General features: G+C 40.9%; 1 protein-coding gene across 2 annotated transcripts in view; it reads left to right on the top strand.

The window, feature by feature from the left end:
- znf414 (zinc finger protein 414) overlaps nucleotides 1-15,789 on the top strand; it is a 39,834-nt gene extending 24,045 nt beyond the window's left edge. For both annotated transcript variants that reach the window (XM_062959770.1, XM_062959768.1), the window contains 5 exons: nucleotides 168-275; nucleotides 366-471; nucleotides 1,692-2,185; nucleotides 7,163-7,321; nucleotides 15,556-15,789. In XM_062959770.1, coding sequence (XP_062815840.1) covers nucleotides 168-275; nucleotides 366-471; nucleotides 1,692-2,185; nucleotides 7,163-7,321; nucleotides 15,556-15,635 — 947 coding nt within the window. In that variant the 3' untranslated portion in view covers nucleotides 15,636-15,789. The remainder of the gene's footprint in view (nucleotides 1-167; nucleotides 276-365; nucleotides 472-1,691; nucleotides 2,186-7,162; nucleotides 7,322-15,555) is intronic.
- The last annotated feature ends 11 nt before the right edge of the window (nucleotides 15,790-15,800 follow it).

The following is a 15,800-nucleotide window of genomic DNA, read 5'->3' as shown; positions in this document are numbered from 1 at the left end:
ACTGGATGGGCCTTGGAGGTCTCTTCCAATGCTAAGGATCAATCCATCCATCCATCTCTCTATGCAGAAGGGGGTTGTTCTGGATGGCCTCTGGGGGTCTCTTCCAGCTCTAGGATTCTATGGGGTTCAGTGGAAAGAACCCACCAGCTTGTGTCTCTTCCTCCCAGGGAAGCGCTACCAGTGCACGGGAGATGGATGCCGCCTGGCCTGCCGCTCCATGCAGGAGCTCCTGGACCACATGCGCGCCCACTTCCGGCCCACCCAGTCCCTGGAAGGTGAGCTTCCTACGAGAGCAGGGGGTCAGTCTTCGTACCACAGAGGCTGTGTTTGGGTCTCAGTTTTTCCGTTGGTTGCTTCTCCCCTAGGGAAGACCTTCAGCTGCTCGACGCTGGGCTGCTTGGAGTCGTTCCCCGACATGCAAAGCCTGATGGAACACATGAAGGCGCATTACAAGCCCAACCGCTACTTCAAGTAAGAGCCGAGTCCTCATTACGAGCTCCCTTCCAAAACTGGGGGGGTGCACTGGGGGGTATTGTGGACTTCAACTCCCACAATGTAGATGTAGAGATACATCTAGACCAGACATGGACCAGCTTGAGGCCTCATCTAGGTGTTTTGAACCACAACTCCCACAAGGTAGACGTAGAGATACATCTAGACCAGAAATGGACCAGCTTGAGGCCTCATCTAGATGTTTTGGACCTCAACTCCCACAATGTAGACGCAGAGATACATCTAGACCAGAAATGGACCATCTTGAGGCCTCATCTAGGTGTTTTGAACCACAACTCCCACAAGGTAGACGTAGAGATACATCTAGACCAGAAATGGACCAGCTTGAGGCCTCATCTAGGTGTTTTGAACCACAACTCCCACAAGGTAGACGCAGAGATACATCTAGACCAGAAATGGACCAGCTTGAGGTCTCATCTAGATGTTTTGAACCACAACTCCCACAAGGTAGACGTAGAGATACATCTAGACCAGAAATGGACCAGCTTGAGGTCTCATCTAGATGTTTTGGACCTCAACTCCCACAATGTAGACGCAGAGATACATCTAGACCAGAAATGGACCAGCTTGAGGTCTCATCTAGATGTTTTGGACCTCAACTCCCTCAATGTAGATGCAGAGATACATCTAGACCAGAAATGGACCATCTTGAGGCCTCATCTAGGTGTTTTGAACCACAACTCCCACAAGGTAGACGCAGAGATACATCTAGACCAGAAATGGACCAGCTTGAGGCCTCATCTAGGTGTTTTGAACCACAACTCCCACAATGTAGATGTAGAGATCCATCTAGACCAGAAATGGACCGGCATGAGGTCTCATCTAGGTGTTTTGGGCCTCAACTCCCACAATGTAGACGTATAGATGCATCTAGACCAGAAATGGACCAGCTTGAGGCCTCATCTAGGTGTTCTGGACCTCAACTCCCACAATGTAGACATAGAGATACATCTAGACCAGAAATGGACCAGCTTGAGGCCTTCAACCCCACAATGTAGACAGAGATACATCTAGACCAGACATGGGCCAACTTGGGCTGTCCTCCAGGGATTGTGGACTTCAGCTCCCACCTGGAGGAGCACCCAAGTTTGCCCATGCCTCTTGTAGACCAAGGGACGAGCCAGAGATGATGAAAGCTTTGGAATGACGTGACCTGTCTTCTTCTTCGCCCCCCGCAGATGCGAGAACTGCATGTCCCGGTTCCGGACCCACCGCTCGCTCTTCAAGCACCTCCACAGCTGCTTAGACGCGGCCGTCGGACGGCACCCGCTCCCCACGGAGAAGCCCCCCTCCGTTGTGGGGAAGGTGCTGGAGGAGCTGCCCAAGCTCCAGAGCGTCCTGCAGAGCATCCGGAAGGACGCCGTGCTCCCCACCAAGGAGGCGGTGGAAGACGCCCCCGACGACCCGCTCTCGATCGAGCTTCACGGCGGCTCCTCCACGGACCCGGAGCCGCTCTCCCCGCCGGACGCCCACCCGTTCCCGCTGCTGGAGCAGTCCCTCTTTGGGCCGCCCACCCTGGCCAGGTTCTCCGGCTCCGTCCCGGGACCCTTCCTGCCCTACATGAACCCGCCGGGCTTAGGCTTGCCTCCCACGGCCGTCCAGAACCGCCTCCGGCCCTTCCTGCCCGGGCAAGGCCTCCCCGTCTCCAACGCCGTCTGGAAGAAAAGCCAAGGTAATCGGATCTTGGTTGAGGGAGTGGATCCCCTTGGAATTCTGGGGTTGCATCTCCTATGGGTGGCCCCAAGTGTCAGGAAGCTCCCTCTGTGTGAGAATCGACAGACTGGTCATCATAGAGGAATACAACATGGCCCATCTAGTCCAACCCTCTTCTGTCATGCGGGAACAGCACAATCAAAGCACCCCCAACAGTTGGCCATCCAGCCCCAACAACAATAGTAATAATAGAGTTGGAAGAGACCTCACGGGCTATCTAGTCCCACTCCCTTCTAGTTCTGGGAATGATTTTATCCAGCCACGTGCCCATCCACCTATCTATCCATCCATCCATCCATCTTCCTATCTATCCATCCATCTTCCTATCCATCTTCCTATCCATCCATCCATCCATCCATCCATCCATCCATCCATCCATCCATCCATCCATCCATCCAATCTTCCTATCTATCTATCTATCTATCTATCTATCTATCTATCTATCTATCTATCCATCCATCCATCCATCCATCCATCCAGTCTTCCTATCCATCCATCCATCCATCCATCCATCCATCCATCCATCCATCCATCCATCCATCCATCCAATCTTCCTATCTATCTATCTATCCATCCATCCATCCATCCATCCATCCATCTTCCTATCCATCCATCCATCCAATCTTCCTATCTATCTATCTATCTATCTATCTATCTATCCATCCATCCATCCATCCATCCATCCATCCATGCATCCAGTCTTCCTATCCATCCATCCATCCATCCAGTCTTCCTATCCATCCATCCATCCAATCTTCCTATCTATCTATCTATCTATCTATCTATCTATCTATCTATCTATCCATCCATCCATCCATCCATCCATCCATCCATCTATCCATCCATCCAATCTTCCTATCTATCTATCCATCCATCCATCCATCCATGCATCCAGTCTTCCTATCCATCCATCCATCCATCCATCCATCCATCCAATCTTCCTATCTATCCATCCATCCATCCATCCATCCATCCAGTCTTCCTATCCATCCATCCATCCATCCATCCATCCATCCATCCATCCAATCTTCCTATCTATCTATCTATCTATCTATCTATCTATCTATCCATCCAGTCTTCCTATCCATCCAGTCTTCCTATCCATCCATCCATCCATCCATCCAATCTTCCTATCTATCTATCTATCTATCTATCTATCTATCTATCTATCTATCTATCTATCTATCCATCCATCCATCCAGTCTTCCCATCCATCCATCCATCCATCCATCCAATCTTCCTATCTATCTATCTATCTATCCATCCATCCATCCATCCATCCAGTCTTCCTATCCATCCATCCATCCATCCATCCATCCATCCAGTCTTCCTATCCATCCAATCGTCCTATCTATCCATCCATCCATCCATCCAGTCTTCCTATCCATCCATCCATCCAATCTTCCTATCTATCTATCTATCTATCTATCTATCTATCTATCTATCTATCTATCCATCCATCCAGTCTTCCTAGCCATCCATCCATCCATCCATCCATCCATCCATCCATCCATCCATCCATCCAATCTTCCTATCTATCTATCTATCCATCCATCCATCCATCCATCCATCCATCCATCCATCCATCCATCCAATCTTCCTATCTATCTATCCATCCATCCATCCATGCATCCAGTCTTCCTATCCATCCATCCATCCATCCATCCATCCATCCAATCTTCCTATCTATCCATCCATCCATCCATCCATCCATCCATCCATCCAGTCTTCCTATCCATCCATCCATCCATCCATCCATCCAATCTTCCTATCTATCTATCTATCTATCTATCTATCTATCTATCTATCTATCCATCCATCCATCCATCCATCCAGTCTTCCCATCCATCCATCCATCCATCCATCCATCCAATCTTCCTATCTATCTATCTATCTATCCATCCATCCATCCATCCATCCAGTCTTCCTATCCATCCATCCATCCATCCATCCATCCATCCAGTCTTCCTATCCATCCAATCGTCCTATCTATCCATCCATCCATCCATCCATCCAGTCTTCCTATCCATCCATCCATCCAATCTTCCTATCTATCTATCTATCTATCTATCTATCTATCCATCCATCCAGTCTTCCTATCCATCCAGTCTTCCTAGCCATCCATCCATCCATCCATCCATCCATCCATCCATCCATCCATCCATCCATCCAATCTTCCTATCTATCTATCTATCTATCTATCTATCTATCTATCTATCCATCCATCCATCCATCCATCCATCCAGTCTTCCTATCCATCCATCCATCCATCCAATCTTCCTATCTATCTATCTATCTATCTATCTATCTATCTATCTATCTATCCATCCATCCATCCATCCATCCATCCATCCATCCAGTCTTCCTATCCATCCATCCATCCAATCTTCCTATCTATCTATCTATCTATCTATCTATCTATCCATCCATCCATCCATCCATCCATCCATCCAGTCTTCCTATCCATCCATCCATCCATCCATCCAGTCTTCCTATCCATCCATCCATCCATCCATCCATCCAATCTTCCTATCTATCCATCCATCCATCCATCCATCCATCCATCCATCCATCCATCCATCCAATCTTCCTATCTATCTATCCATCCATCCATCCATGCATCCAGTCTTCCTATCCATCCATCCATCCATCCATCCATCCATCCATCCATCCATCCAATCTTCCTATCTATCCATCCATCCATCCATCCATCCAGTCTTCCTATCCATCCATCCATCCAATCTTCCTATCTATCTATCTATCTATCTATCTATCTATCTATCTATCCATCCATCCATCCATCCATCCATCCAGTCTTCCCATCCATCCATCCATCCATCCATCCATCCATCCATCCAATCTTCCTATCTATCTATCTATCTATCTATCTATCTATCTATCTATCTATCCATCCATCCATCCATCCATCCAGTCTATCCATCCATCCATCCATCCATCCATCCATCCAGTCTTCCTATCCATCCATCCATCCAATCTTCCTATCTATCTATCTATCTATCCATCCATCCATCCATCCATCCATCCATCCAATCTTCCTATCTATCTATCTATCTATCTATCTATCTATCTATCTATCTATCTATCCATCCATCCAGTCTATCCATCCATCCATCCATCCATCCATCCATCCAGTCTTCCTATCCATCCATCCATCCATCCAATCTTCCTATCTATCTATCTATCTATCTATCTATCTATCTATCCATCCATCCATCCATCCATCCATCCATCCATCCATCCAATCTTCCTATCTATCTTTCCATCCATCCATCCATCTTCCTATCAATCCATCCATCCATCCATCCATCTTCCTATCAATCCATCCTATCTATCTATCTATCTATCTATCTATCTATCTATCTATCTATCTATCTCTCTATCTATCTTAGGACTGGATGGCCATGAGGTCTCTTCCAAACTCTGGGATTCTATGATCTCATCCATCCATCTATCTATCTGTCTGTCCATCCATCCATCCATCTTAGGACTGGATGGTCTTTGGGCTCTTTTCCAACTCTAGGATTCTGTGATTTTTGTCTGTCCGTCTGTCCATCCACGGGCTTGATGGTCCTTGGGCTCTTTTCCAGCTCTGGGAATCCACCCACCCATCTATCTATCTTAGGACTGGATAGCCCTTGGGCTCTAATTCTGGGAACCTATGATTTTTCCATCTATGTATCCATCCACTCACCCAGTCATCCATCCATCCATCTTAGAACTGGATGGCCATTGGGCTCTCTTACAACTCTAGGAATCTGTGGTTTTATTTATCTATTCATCTATCTATCCAGCCATCCATTTTAGGTCTTTCTTCTAATTCTGGGAATCTATGATTTCATCCATCCATCCATCCTTCCATCTGTGCATCCATCCATCCATCTTAGGACTGGATGGCCCTTGGGCTCTCTTCCAACTCTAGGATTCTCTTATTATTTATTTGCTACATTTATATCCCGCCCTTCTCACCTCGAAGGGGACTCAGAGTGGCTTACAAATTAAATTTACATACATTATATTATTAGCATAGAACAATACTGGCAATAAATTACTATATTGTACTATATCAATATATTGTAATATTATATATTATTCTATCAATCATTCCATCCGTCCACTCAAGGATTCTGTGATTCTATGAGAGGCTGGCCATCTGTCTGGAGGGCTTAGGTTGTAGTGTCATAGATCATGTTCTGGTGTCCTCACACAATCTGAGCTCATTTTCCCAGTTTGTTACTCATGACAATATGAATAATATTATATATTATTCTATCAATTATTCCATCCGTCCACTCAAGGATTCTATGATTCTATGAGAGGCTGGCCATCTGTCTGGAGGGCTTGGGTTGTAGTGTCATAGATTATGTTCTGATGTCCTCACACAGTCTGAGCTCAATTTCCCAGTTTGTTATTCATGACAATATGAATAATATTATATATTATTCTATCCATCATTCCATCCGTCCACTCAAGGATTCTGTGATTCTATGAGAGGCTGGCCATCTGTCTGGAGGGCTTGGGTTGTAGTGTCACAGATTATGTTCTGAGTCTGAGCTCAATTACCCAATTTGTTACTCATGACAATATGAATAATATTATATATTATTCTATCCATCATTCCATCCGTCCACTCAAGGATTCTGTGATTCTATGAGAGGCTGGCCATCTGTCTGGAGGGCTTGGGTTGTAGTGTCATAGATCATGTTCTGAGTCTGAGCTCAATTACCCAGTTTGTCATTGATGATGTTGCCATAAGCGAACCATCTCCCTTGTCGTCTGTATTTCAAACTCTGAATCTGCAAAACATGATTTGTGTATCACCCGCTGTTGGTTTTGATGTTCTTCCAAAGGGCCGGAGGGTTTTGGGCACCCGAGTGCCAAGGGTTTTTCACGCGCGTTGTGTGTTCTCTTCCGGCAGGGCATTCCTCCAACAGCCGCATCGTGTGGGAGCACACCCGGGGCCGCTACAACTGCCTGCAGTGCCCCTACTCCACGGCTTCCCGGGAGGAGATGACCCAGCACACGGAGGAGCACCGCAAGAACCCCTCGCCGCCCGGGCGCCTGGACGGCGAAATGGGTGAGTACCGGAAAAGGCCACGTTCAAGCTCGTAGCCGCCCAAGGCCCGTTTCAAGAGTCAAAGCTAAGCAATCTCACCAACTCAAGCCCTAGTCCAGTCATCCAAGAGTTCACCATCGGAGATTCAGGCTGTAGCAATTCCACAACGTTGCTTCCAGCCACTACCACCTCCAGCTATTTAAGCCACTTTCCCTAGTGTTCTCCCCTGTTTGCCCTCCTGAGCTCCGTTGGATGGCATCACTTCTTAATTGCTGGTATTCTGGGATGTATAGTTCACCTGCAATCATTGAGCCAGGGGTCCCCAAACTTTTTAAACAGGGGGCCAGTTCACGATCCTTCAGACCAGGGGTTCCCAAACTTTTAAAGCAGAGGGCCAGTCTACAATCCTTCAGACTGTGGAGGGGCCGAATGATCATTTGGAAAAAAACCCGAACAAATTCCTGTGCACACTGCACATGTCTTATTTGTAGTGCAAAACAACAACAACAATGAAAGAACAATACTATATTTAAAAATGAAAACAACTGTAACCAACATAAACCTATCAGGACTTCAATGGGAAGTGTAGGCCTGCTTCTGGCCAATGAGATAGTCAAGTTAATTAGGATTGTTGTTGTTGTTGTTGTTGTTGTTGTTGTGTGCCTTCAAGTCATGTCAGACTTTGGCCGAGCCTAAGTCTAAAATTATTTATTCATCTACTACATTTATTTATTACATTTATATCCCACCCTTCTTACCCCAAAGGGGACTCAGAGCAGCTGTATGTACATACAATATAGGATATCATTAGCATAGCACAGTATTAGCATTATATATTACTATATTGAACTATACCACTATACTGTAATACTATATGTAATATATAACATATAATTAATATTATTATATGGTATTATTATTAGTACTGTATTATATTGTATAACATTATAATATTTTTATCAATATTATATGTATATACAATATATTATATTATTAAAACTGATATAAAAATATATTATAAAACTGAGGGTGGGGGCCAGGTAAATGACCTTGGAGGGCCGCATCCGGCCCCCGGGCCTTAGTTTGGGGACCCCTGCTTCAGACCATTGGAGGGCCGGACTATAGTTGACCACCGAGCAATAATAATTAATATTAATTTTATTATTATTATTATTAATAATAATAATAATAAAGAGGGTTAGAAGAGACCCTTTGGGCCATTGAGTCCAATCCCCTTCTGCCTTTGTGCACCAAAAGCACAAGCAAAGCACCACTGACAGATGGCCACCCAGCCTCAATGTTAATAATAATAATAATAATAATAATAATAATAATAATAATAATAAAGAGGCTTGGAAGAGACCCCTTGGGCCATTGAGTCCAATCCCCTTCTGCCTTTGTGCACCAAAAGCACAAGCAAAGCACCCCTGACAGATGGCCACCCAGCCTCAATGTTAATAATAATAATAATAATAATAATAATAATAATAATAATAATAAAGAGGCTTGGAAGAGACCCCTTGGGCCATTGAGTCCAATCCCCTTCTGCCTTTGTGCACCAAAAGCACAAGCAAAGCACCCCTGACAGATGGCCACCCAGCCTCAATGTTAATAATGATAATAATAATAATAATAATAATAATAATAATAAAGAGGCTTGGAAGAGACCCCTTGGGCCATTGAGTCCAATCCCCTTCTGCCTTTGTGCACCAAAAGCACAAGCAAAGCATCACTGACAGATGGCCACCCAGCCTCAATGTTAATAATAATAATAATAATAATAATAATAAAGAGGCTTGGAAGAGACCCCTTGGGCCATTGAGTCCAATCCCCTTCTGCCTTTGTGCACCAAAAGCACAAGCAAAGCACCCCTGACAGATGGCCACCCAGCCTCAATGTTAATAATAATAATAATAATAATAATAATAATAATAATAATAATAAAGAGGCTTGGAAGAGACCCCTTGGGCCATTGAGTCCAATCCCCTTCTGCCTTTGTGCACCAAAAGCACAAGCAAAGCACCCCTGACAGATGGCCACCCAGCCTCAATGTTAATAATAATAATAATAATAATAATAATAATAATAATAATAATAATAATAAAGAGGCTTGGAAGAGACCCCTTGGGCCATTTAGTCCAACCCCCTTCTGCCTTTGTGCACCAAAAGCACAAGCAAAGCACCCCTGACAGATGGCCACCCAGCCTCAATGTTAATAATGATAATGATGATGATAATAATAATAATAGTAATAATAAGGGTTGTAAGAGAAAAAGAGAGCCCTTGGGTCATTTAGCCCGACTCCCTTCTGCCCTTGTGCCGTGGGGGCCGGATAAATGGCTTTGATGGGCCGCATCCGGCCCCCGGCCTTAGTTTGGGGACCCCTGCATTGAGCACTCTAAACTCCACCAACGATGGACCTGGAACTCACTTGGCTCACAAAACAAAAAAATACTGCAGGTCTTTGGAGGGATTGATAGGAGTTGTAGTTCACCTACATCTAGAGTGCACTACGAACCCAAACAATGATGGGTCTGGACCACCTGATATGCCCAGATTTAAATATTGGTGGGTTTGAAGGGGAATTGGCCTGGACATTTTGGAGCTGTGGGTACTGGGATGTATAGTTCACCTATAATCAGTGAGCACATTGAACTCCACCAAAGATGGATCTGGACCAAACTTGGCACACAGAGCATATGAGCATATAGGAGGTCTTTGGGGGAAATTCTCCTTGATTTGGGGGAGTTGTAGTTCACCTGCATCCAGAAAGCACCATAAACCCAAACACCAATGGATCTGGACCAAACTTGGTACAAAAACCTGATATGCCAAAATTGGATTCCTGGAGGGGTTTGGGTTAGGGAACTGACCTTCCTTTCTAGGAGTTGTAGTTCACCCACAACCAGGGAAACCGTGATCTCCACCGATGATGGACCTGGTCCAAACTTGGCACACAGAACCTCCAGGAGGGATTGGAGGGGACTGACTCACCAGAGTGGGAGTTGTAGTTCACCCTACAGCCAGAGAGCACACTCAACCCCACTGATGACGCATCCAGAGCAAACTTGTCCAACATCACAAACTTTAAGTACTGATTGTTGGGGTTAATCTGACATGTGAGTTGTAGTTCACCCACAACCTGAGGCATTTTGTACATTTAAAAAATCAACTATTTCAAATACCCGGGAAACGCCAAGTACCCAAGCTATATATATGTGTGTGTGTGTATACATATACAGTAGAGTCTCGCTTATCCAACGTAAACGGGCCGGCAGAACGTTGGATAAGCGGATATGTTGGATAATAAGGAGAGATTAAGGAAAACCTATTAAAAATCAAATTAGGTTATGATTTTACAAATTAAGCACCAAAACATCATGTCATACAACAAATTTGACAGAAAAAGTAGTTCAATACGCAGGAATGTTATGTTGTAATTACTGTATTTACGAATTTAGCACCAAAATATCACGATGTATTGAAAACATTGACTACAAAAATGCGTTGGATAATCCAGAACGTTGGATAAGCGAGTGTTGGATAAGTGAGACTCTACTGTACATACATACATACATAGCAGGTTCATGGTGTCTACTAGGTTGTAGATCAGAGGTCCCCAAACTAAGGCCCGGGGGCCGGATGCGGCCCTCCGAGGTCATTTACCTGGCCCCCGCCCTCAGTTTTATAATATAATATATTGTATATACATATAATATTGATAATAATATTATAATGTAATACAATATAACACTAATAGTATTACCATAGAATAATATTAATTATATATTCTATATTACTAATAATATTATAGTATAGTGGTATAGTTCAATAATGTAATATATAATGCTAATATTGTGCTATGCTAATAATATAATATATCGTATGTACATATAATATTGATAATATTATAATGTAATACAATATAACACTAATAATAATACCATATAATAATATTAATGATATATTCTATATTACTAATAATATTATAGTATAGTGGTATAGTTCAATAAAGTAATAATCATGCTAATATTGTGCTATGCTAATAATATAATATATTGTATGTACATATAATATTGATAATAATATTATAATGTAATACAATATAACACTAATAATAATACCATATAATAATATTAATTATATATTCTATATTACTAATAATATTATAGTATAGTGGTATAGTTCAATAAAGTAATATATAATGCTAATATTGTGCTATGCTAATAATATAATATATTGCAGGGGTCCCCAAACTAAGGCCCGGGGGCCGGATGCGGCCCTCCAAGGTCATTTACCTGGCCCCTGCCCTCATTTACAATATAATATTTTTATATCAGTTTTAATAATATAATATATTGTATATACATGTGATATTGATAATAATATTATGTTATACAATATAATACTAATAATAATACCATATAATAATATTAATTATACGTTATATATTACATATAATATTACAGTATAGTGGTATAGTTCAATATAGGAATATATAATGCTAATATTGTGCTATGCTAATAAGATAATATATTGTATATACATATGATATTGATAATAATATTATAATGTAATACAATATAACACTAATAATAATACCATATAATAATATTAATTATATATTCTATATTACTAATAATATTATAGTATAGTGGTATAGTTCAATAAAGTAATATATAATGCTAATATTGTGCTATGCTAATAAGATAATATATTGTATATACATATGATATTGATAATAATATAATAATGTAATACAATATAACACTAATAATAATACCATATAATAATATTAATTATATATTCTATATTACTAATAATATTATAGTATAGTGGTATAGTTCAATAAAGTAATATATAATGCTAATATTGTGCTATGCTAATAAGATAATATATTGTATATACATATGATATTGATAATAATATTATCATTTTGTACAATATAATACTAATAATAATACCATATAATAATATATTGTATGTACATACAGCTGCTCAGAGTTCCCTTCGGGGTGAGAAGGGTGGGATATAAATGTAGTAAATAAATGTAGTAAGTGAATAAATAAATAATTTTGGACTTAGGCTCGCCCAAAGTCTGAAATGACTTGAAGGCACACAACAACAACAACAACAACAACAACAACCCCAATTAACCTGACTATCTCATTGGCCAGAAGCAGGCCCACACTTCCTATTGAAATCCTGATACGTTTATGTTGGTTAACATTATTTTCATTTTTAAATACTGTATTGGTCTTTCATTGTTATTGTTGTTGTTTTGCACTACAAATAAGACATGTGCAGTGTGCATAGGAATTTGTATTTTTTTTTTTTCAAATGATAATTCGGCCCCTCAACAGTCTGAAGGATTGTGGACCGGCCCTCGGCTTAAAAAGTTTGGGGACCCCTGTTGTAGATCCCAAATCTCATGATGCCCAAGCCCCATGATATACAGCAATATCACTTTTATATAAGGTTCAAATTCAAATTCTGTCAGTGGATGCAGAATGTGTGGATATGCAAAGACAACGTACTGAACTCTACAATCCTTTCTCTGTATTTGCTTTCCTTCCATTTGGATTCCTTGTGTTTCTGATTACAGTAGAGTCTCACTTATCCAAGCCTTGCTTATCCAAGCCTCTGGATCAGGGGTCCCCAAACTTTTTAAACAGGGGGCCAGTTCACGATCCTTCGGACCATTGGAGGGCCGGACTATAGTTGGCCAATGAGCAACAGCAACAGCAACAACAACAACAACAATAAAAAAGAGGGTTGGAATTGAGTCCAATCCCCTTCTGCCTTTGTGCACCGAAAGCACAAGCAAAGCACCCCTGACAGATGGCCACCCAGCCTCAATGTTAATAATAATAATAATAAAATTATGATCTGCCAACTGCAAAAGGCCACCCTACTGGGATCTGCACGCATCATCCGAAAATACATCACACAGTCCTAGACACTTGGGAAGTGTTCGACTTGTGGTTTTGTGATACGAAATCCAGCATATCTATCTTGTTTGCTGTGTCATAATAAAATAATAATAATAATAATAATAATAATAATAATAATAATAATAATACATCACACAGTCCTAGACACTTGGGAAGTGTTCGACTTGTGGTTTTGTGATACGAAATCCAGCATATCTATCTTGTTTGCTGTGTCATACAATAATAATAATAATAATAATAATAATAATAATAATAATAATACATCACACAGTCCTAGACACTTGGGAAGTGTTCGACTTATGGTTTTGTGATACGAAATCCAGCATATCTATCTTGTTTGCTGTGTCATAATAATAATAATAATAATAATAATAATAATAATAATAATACATCACACAGTCCTAGACACTTGGGAAGTGTTCGACTTGTGGTTTTGTGATACGAAATCCAGCATATCTGTCTTGTTTGCTGTGTCATAATAATAATAATGATAATAATAATAATAATAATAATAATACATCACACAGTCCTAGACACTTGGGAAGAGTTCGACTTGTGATTTTGTGATACGAAATCCAGCATGTCCATCTTGTTTGCTGTGACATAATAAAATAATAATAATAATAATAATAATAATAATAATAATAATAAAGAAGGTTGGAAGAGACCCCTTGGGACATTTAGTCCAATCCCCTTATGCCTTTGTGCACCAAAAACACAAGCAAAGCACCCCTGACAGATGGCCACCCAGCCTCAATAATAATAATAATAATAATAATAATAATAATAATAAAGAGGGTTGGAAGAGACCCCTTGGGCCATTGAGTCCGATCCCCTTCTGCCTTTGTGCACCGAAAGCACAAGCAAAGCATCCCTGACAGATGGCCACCCAGCCTCAATGATGATGATGATAATAATAATAATAATAATAATAATAATAATAAAGAGGGTTGGAAGAGACCCCTTGGGCCATTTAGTTCTATCCCCTTCTGCCTTTGTGCACCGAAAGCCATTAGTATTGCCCCTGACAGATGTCCACTCAGCCTCAATGTTAATAATAATAATAATAATAATAATAATAAAGAGGGTTGGAAGAGACCCCTTGGGCTATTTAGTCCAATTCCCTTCTGCCTTTGTGCACAAAAAGCACAAGCAAAGCACCCCTGACAGATGGCCACCCAGCCTCAATGTTAATAAATAATAATAATAATAATAATAATAATAATAATAATAATAATAATGGTTGTAAGAGAAGAAGAGACCCCTTGGGTCATTTAGCCCAACCCCCTTCTGCCCTTGTGCAGTGGGGGCCGGTTAAATGGCTTCCATGGGCCGCATCCGGCCCCCGGGCCTTAGTTTGGGGACCCCTGCTCTGGATTATCCAAGCCATTTTTGTAGTCAATGTTTTCAATGCATTGTGGTATTTTGCTGCTAAATTTGTAAATACAGTAATTACAACGTAACATTACTGCGTATTGAACTACAGTAGAGTCTCACTAATCCAAGCCTCGCTTATCCAAGCCTCTAGATTATCCAAGCCATTTCTGTAGTCAATGTTTCCAATATATCGTGATATTTTGGTGCTAAATTCATAAATACAGTACAGTAGAGTCTCACTTATCCAACGTTCTGGATTATCCAACGCATTTTTGTAGTCAATGTTTTCAATATATCATGATATTTCTGTGCTAAATTCGTAAATACAGTAATTACTACATAGCTTTAATGTGTAATGAACTACTTTTTCTGTCAAATTTGTTGTATAACATGATGTTTTGGTGCTTAATTTGTAAAATCATAACCTATTTTGATGCTTAATAGGCTTTTCCTTAATCTCTCCTTATTATCCAACATATTCGCTTATCCAACATTCTGCCAGCCCGTTTACGTTGGATAAGTGAGACTCTGCTGTAATTACAACATAACATTACTGCGTATTGAACTACTTTTTCTGTCAAATTTGTTGTATAACATGAAGTTTTGGTGCTTAATTTGTAAAATCATAACCTAATTTGATGTTTAATAGGCTTTTCCTTGATCAGTCCTTATAATCCAAGATATTCGCTTATCCAAGCTTCTGCCGGCCCGTTTAGCTTGGATTAGTGAGACTCTACTGTACTTTTTCTGTCAAATTTGTTGTATAACATGATGTTTTGGTGCTTAATTTATAAAATCATAACCTAATTTGATGTTTAATAGGTTTTTCCTTAATCCCTCCTTATTATCCAAGTTATTTGCTTATCCAAGCTTGGATAAGTGAGACTACTGTACTTTGTTGTCATTTGCTTCTTTTCCTCTTAGATTTCGGTGTTGCCATCCCTTCGTTCCACCCGAAATTGACACCGCCGGACGTGGAGAACCCTCTCTTTTCGCCATTGTGAGGCACCCACAAAAAAATCTATTATTATTATTATTATTATTATTAGACTCTGCTCCAGACAGCGGAACATGCAACAGCCTCGAGACCTTCCGACCGGCCGCCGTTTTGTTCTAAGGACGAGGATAATTATTTATAATTCAATGTAGAATATTTCTGTGCATCTTTT

This window comes from Anolis carolinensis, unplaced genomic scaffold (assembly GCF_035594765.1).
Source record: "Anolis carolinensis isolate JA03-04 unplaced genomic scaffold, rAnoCar3.1.pri scaffold_7, whole genome shotgun sequence".
NCBI lineage: Eukaryota > Metazoa > Chordata > Lepidosauria > Squamata > Dactyloidae > Anolis > Anolis carolinensis.
Note: the sequence above shows the minus strand (reverse complement) of the source record. Positions and strands in the feature narration are given on the sequence as shown.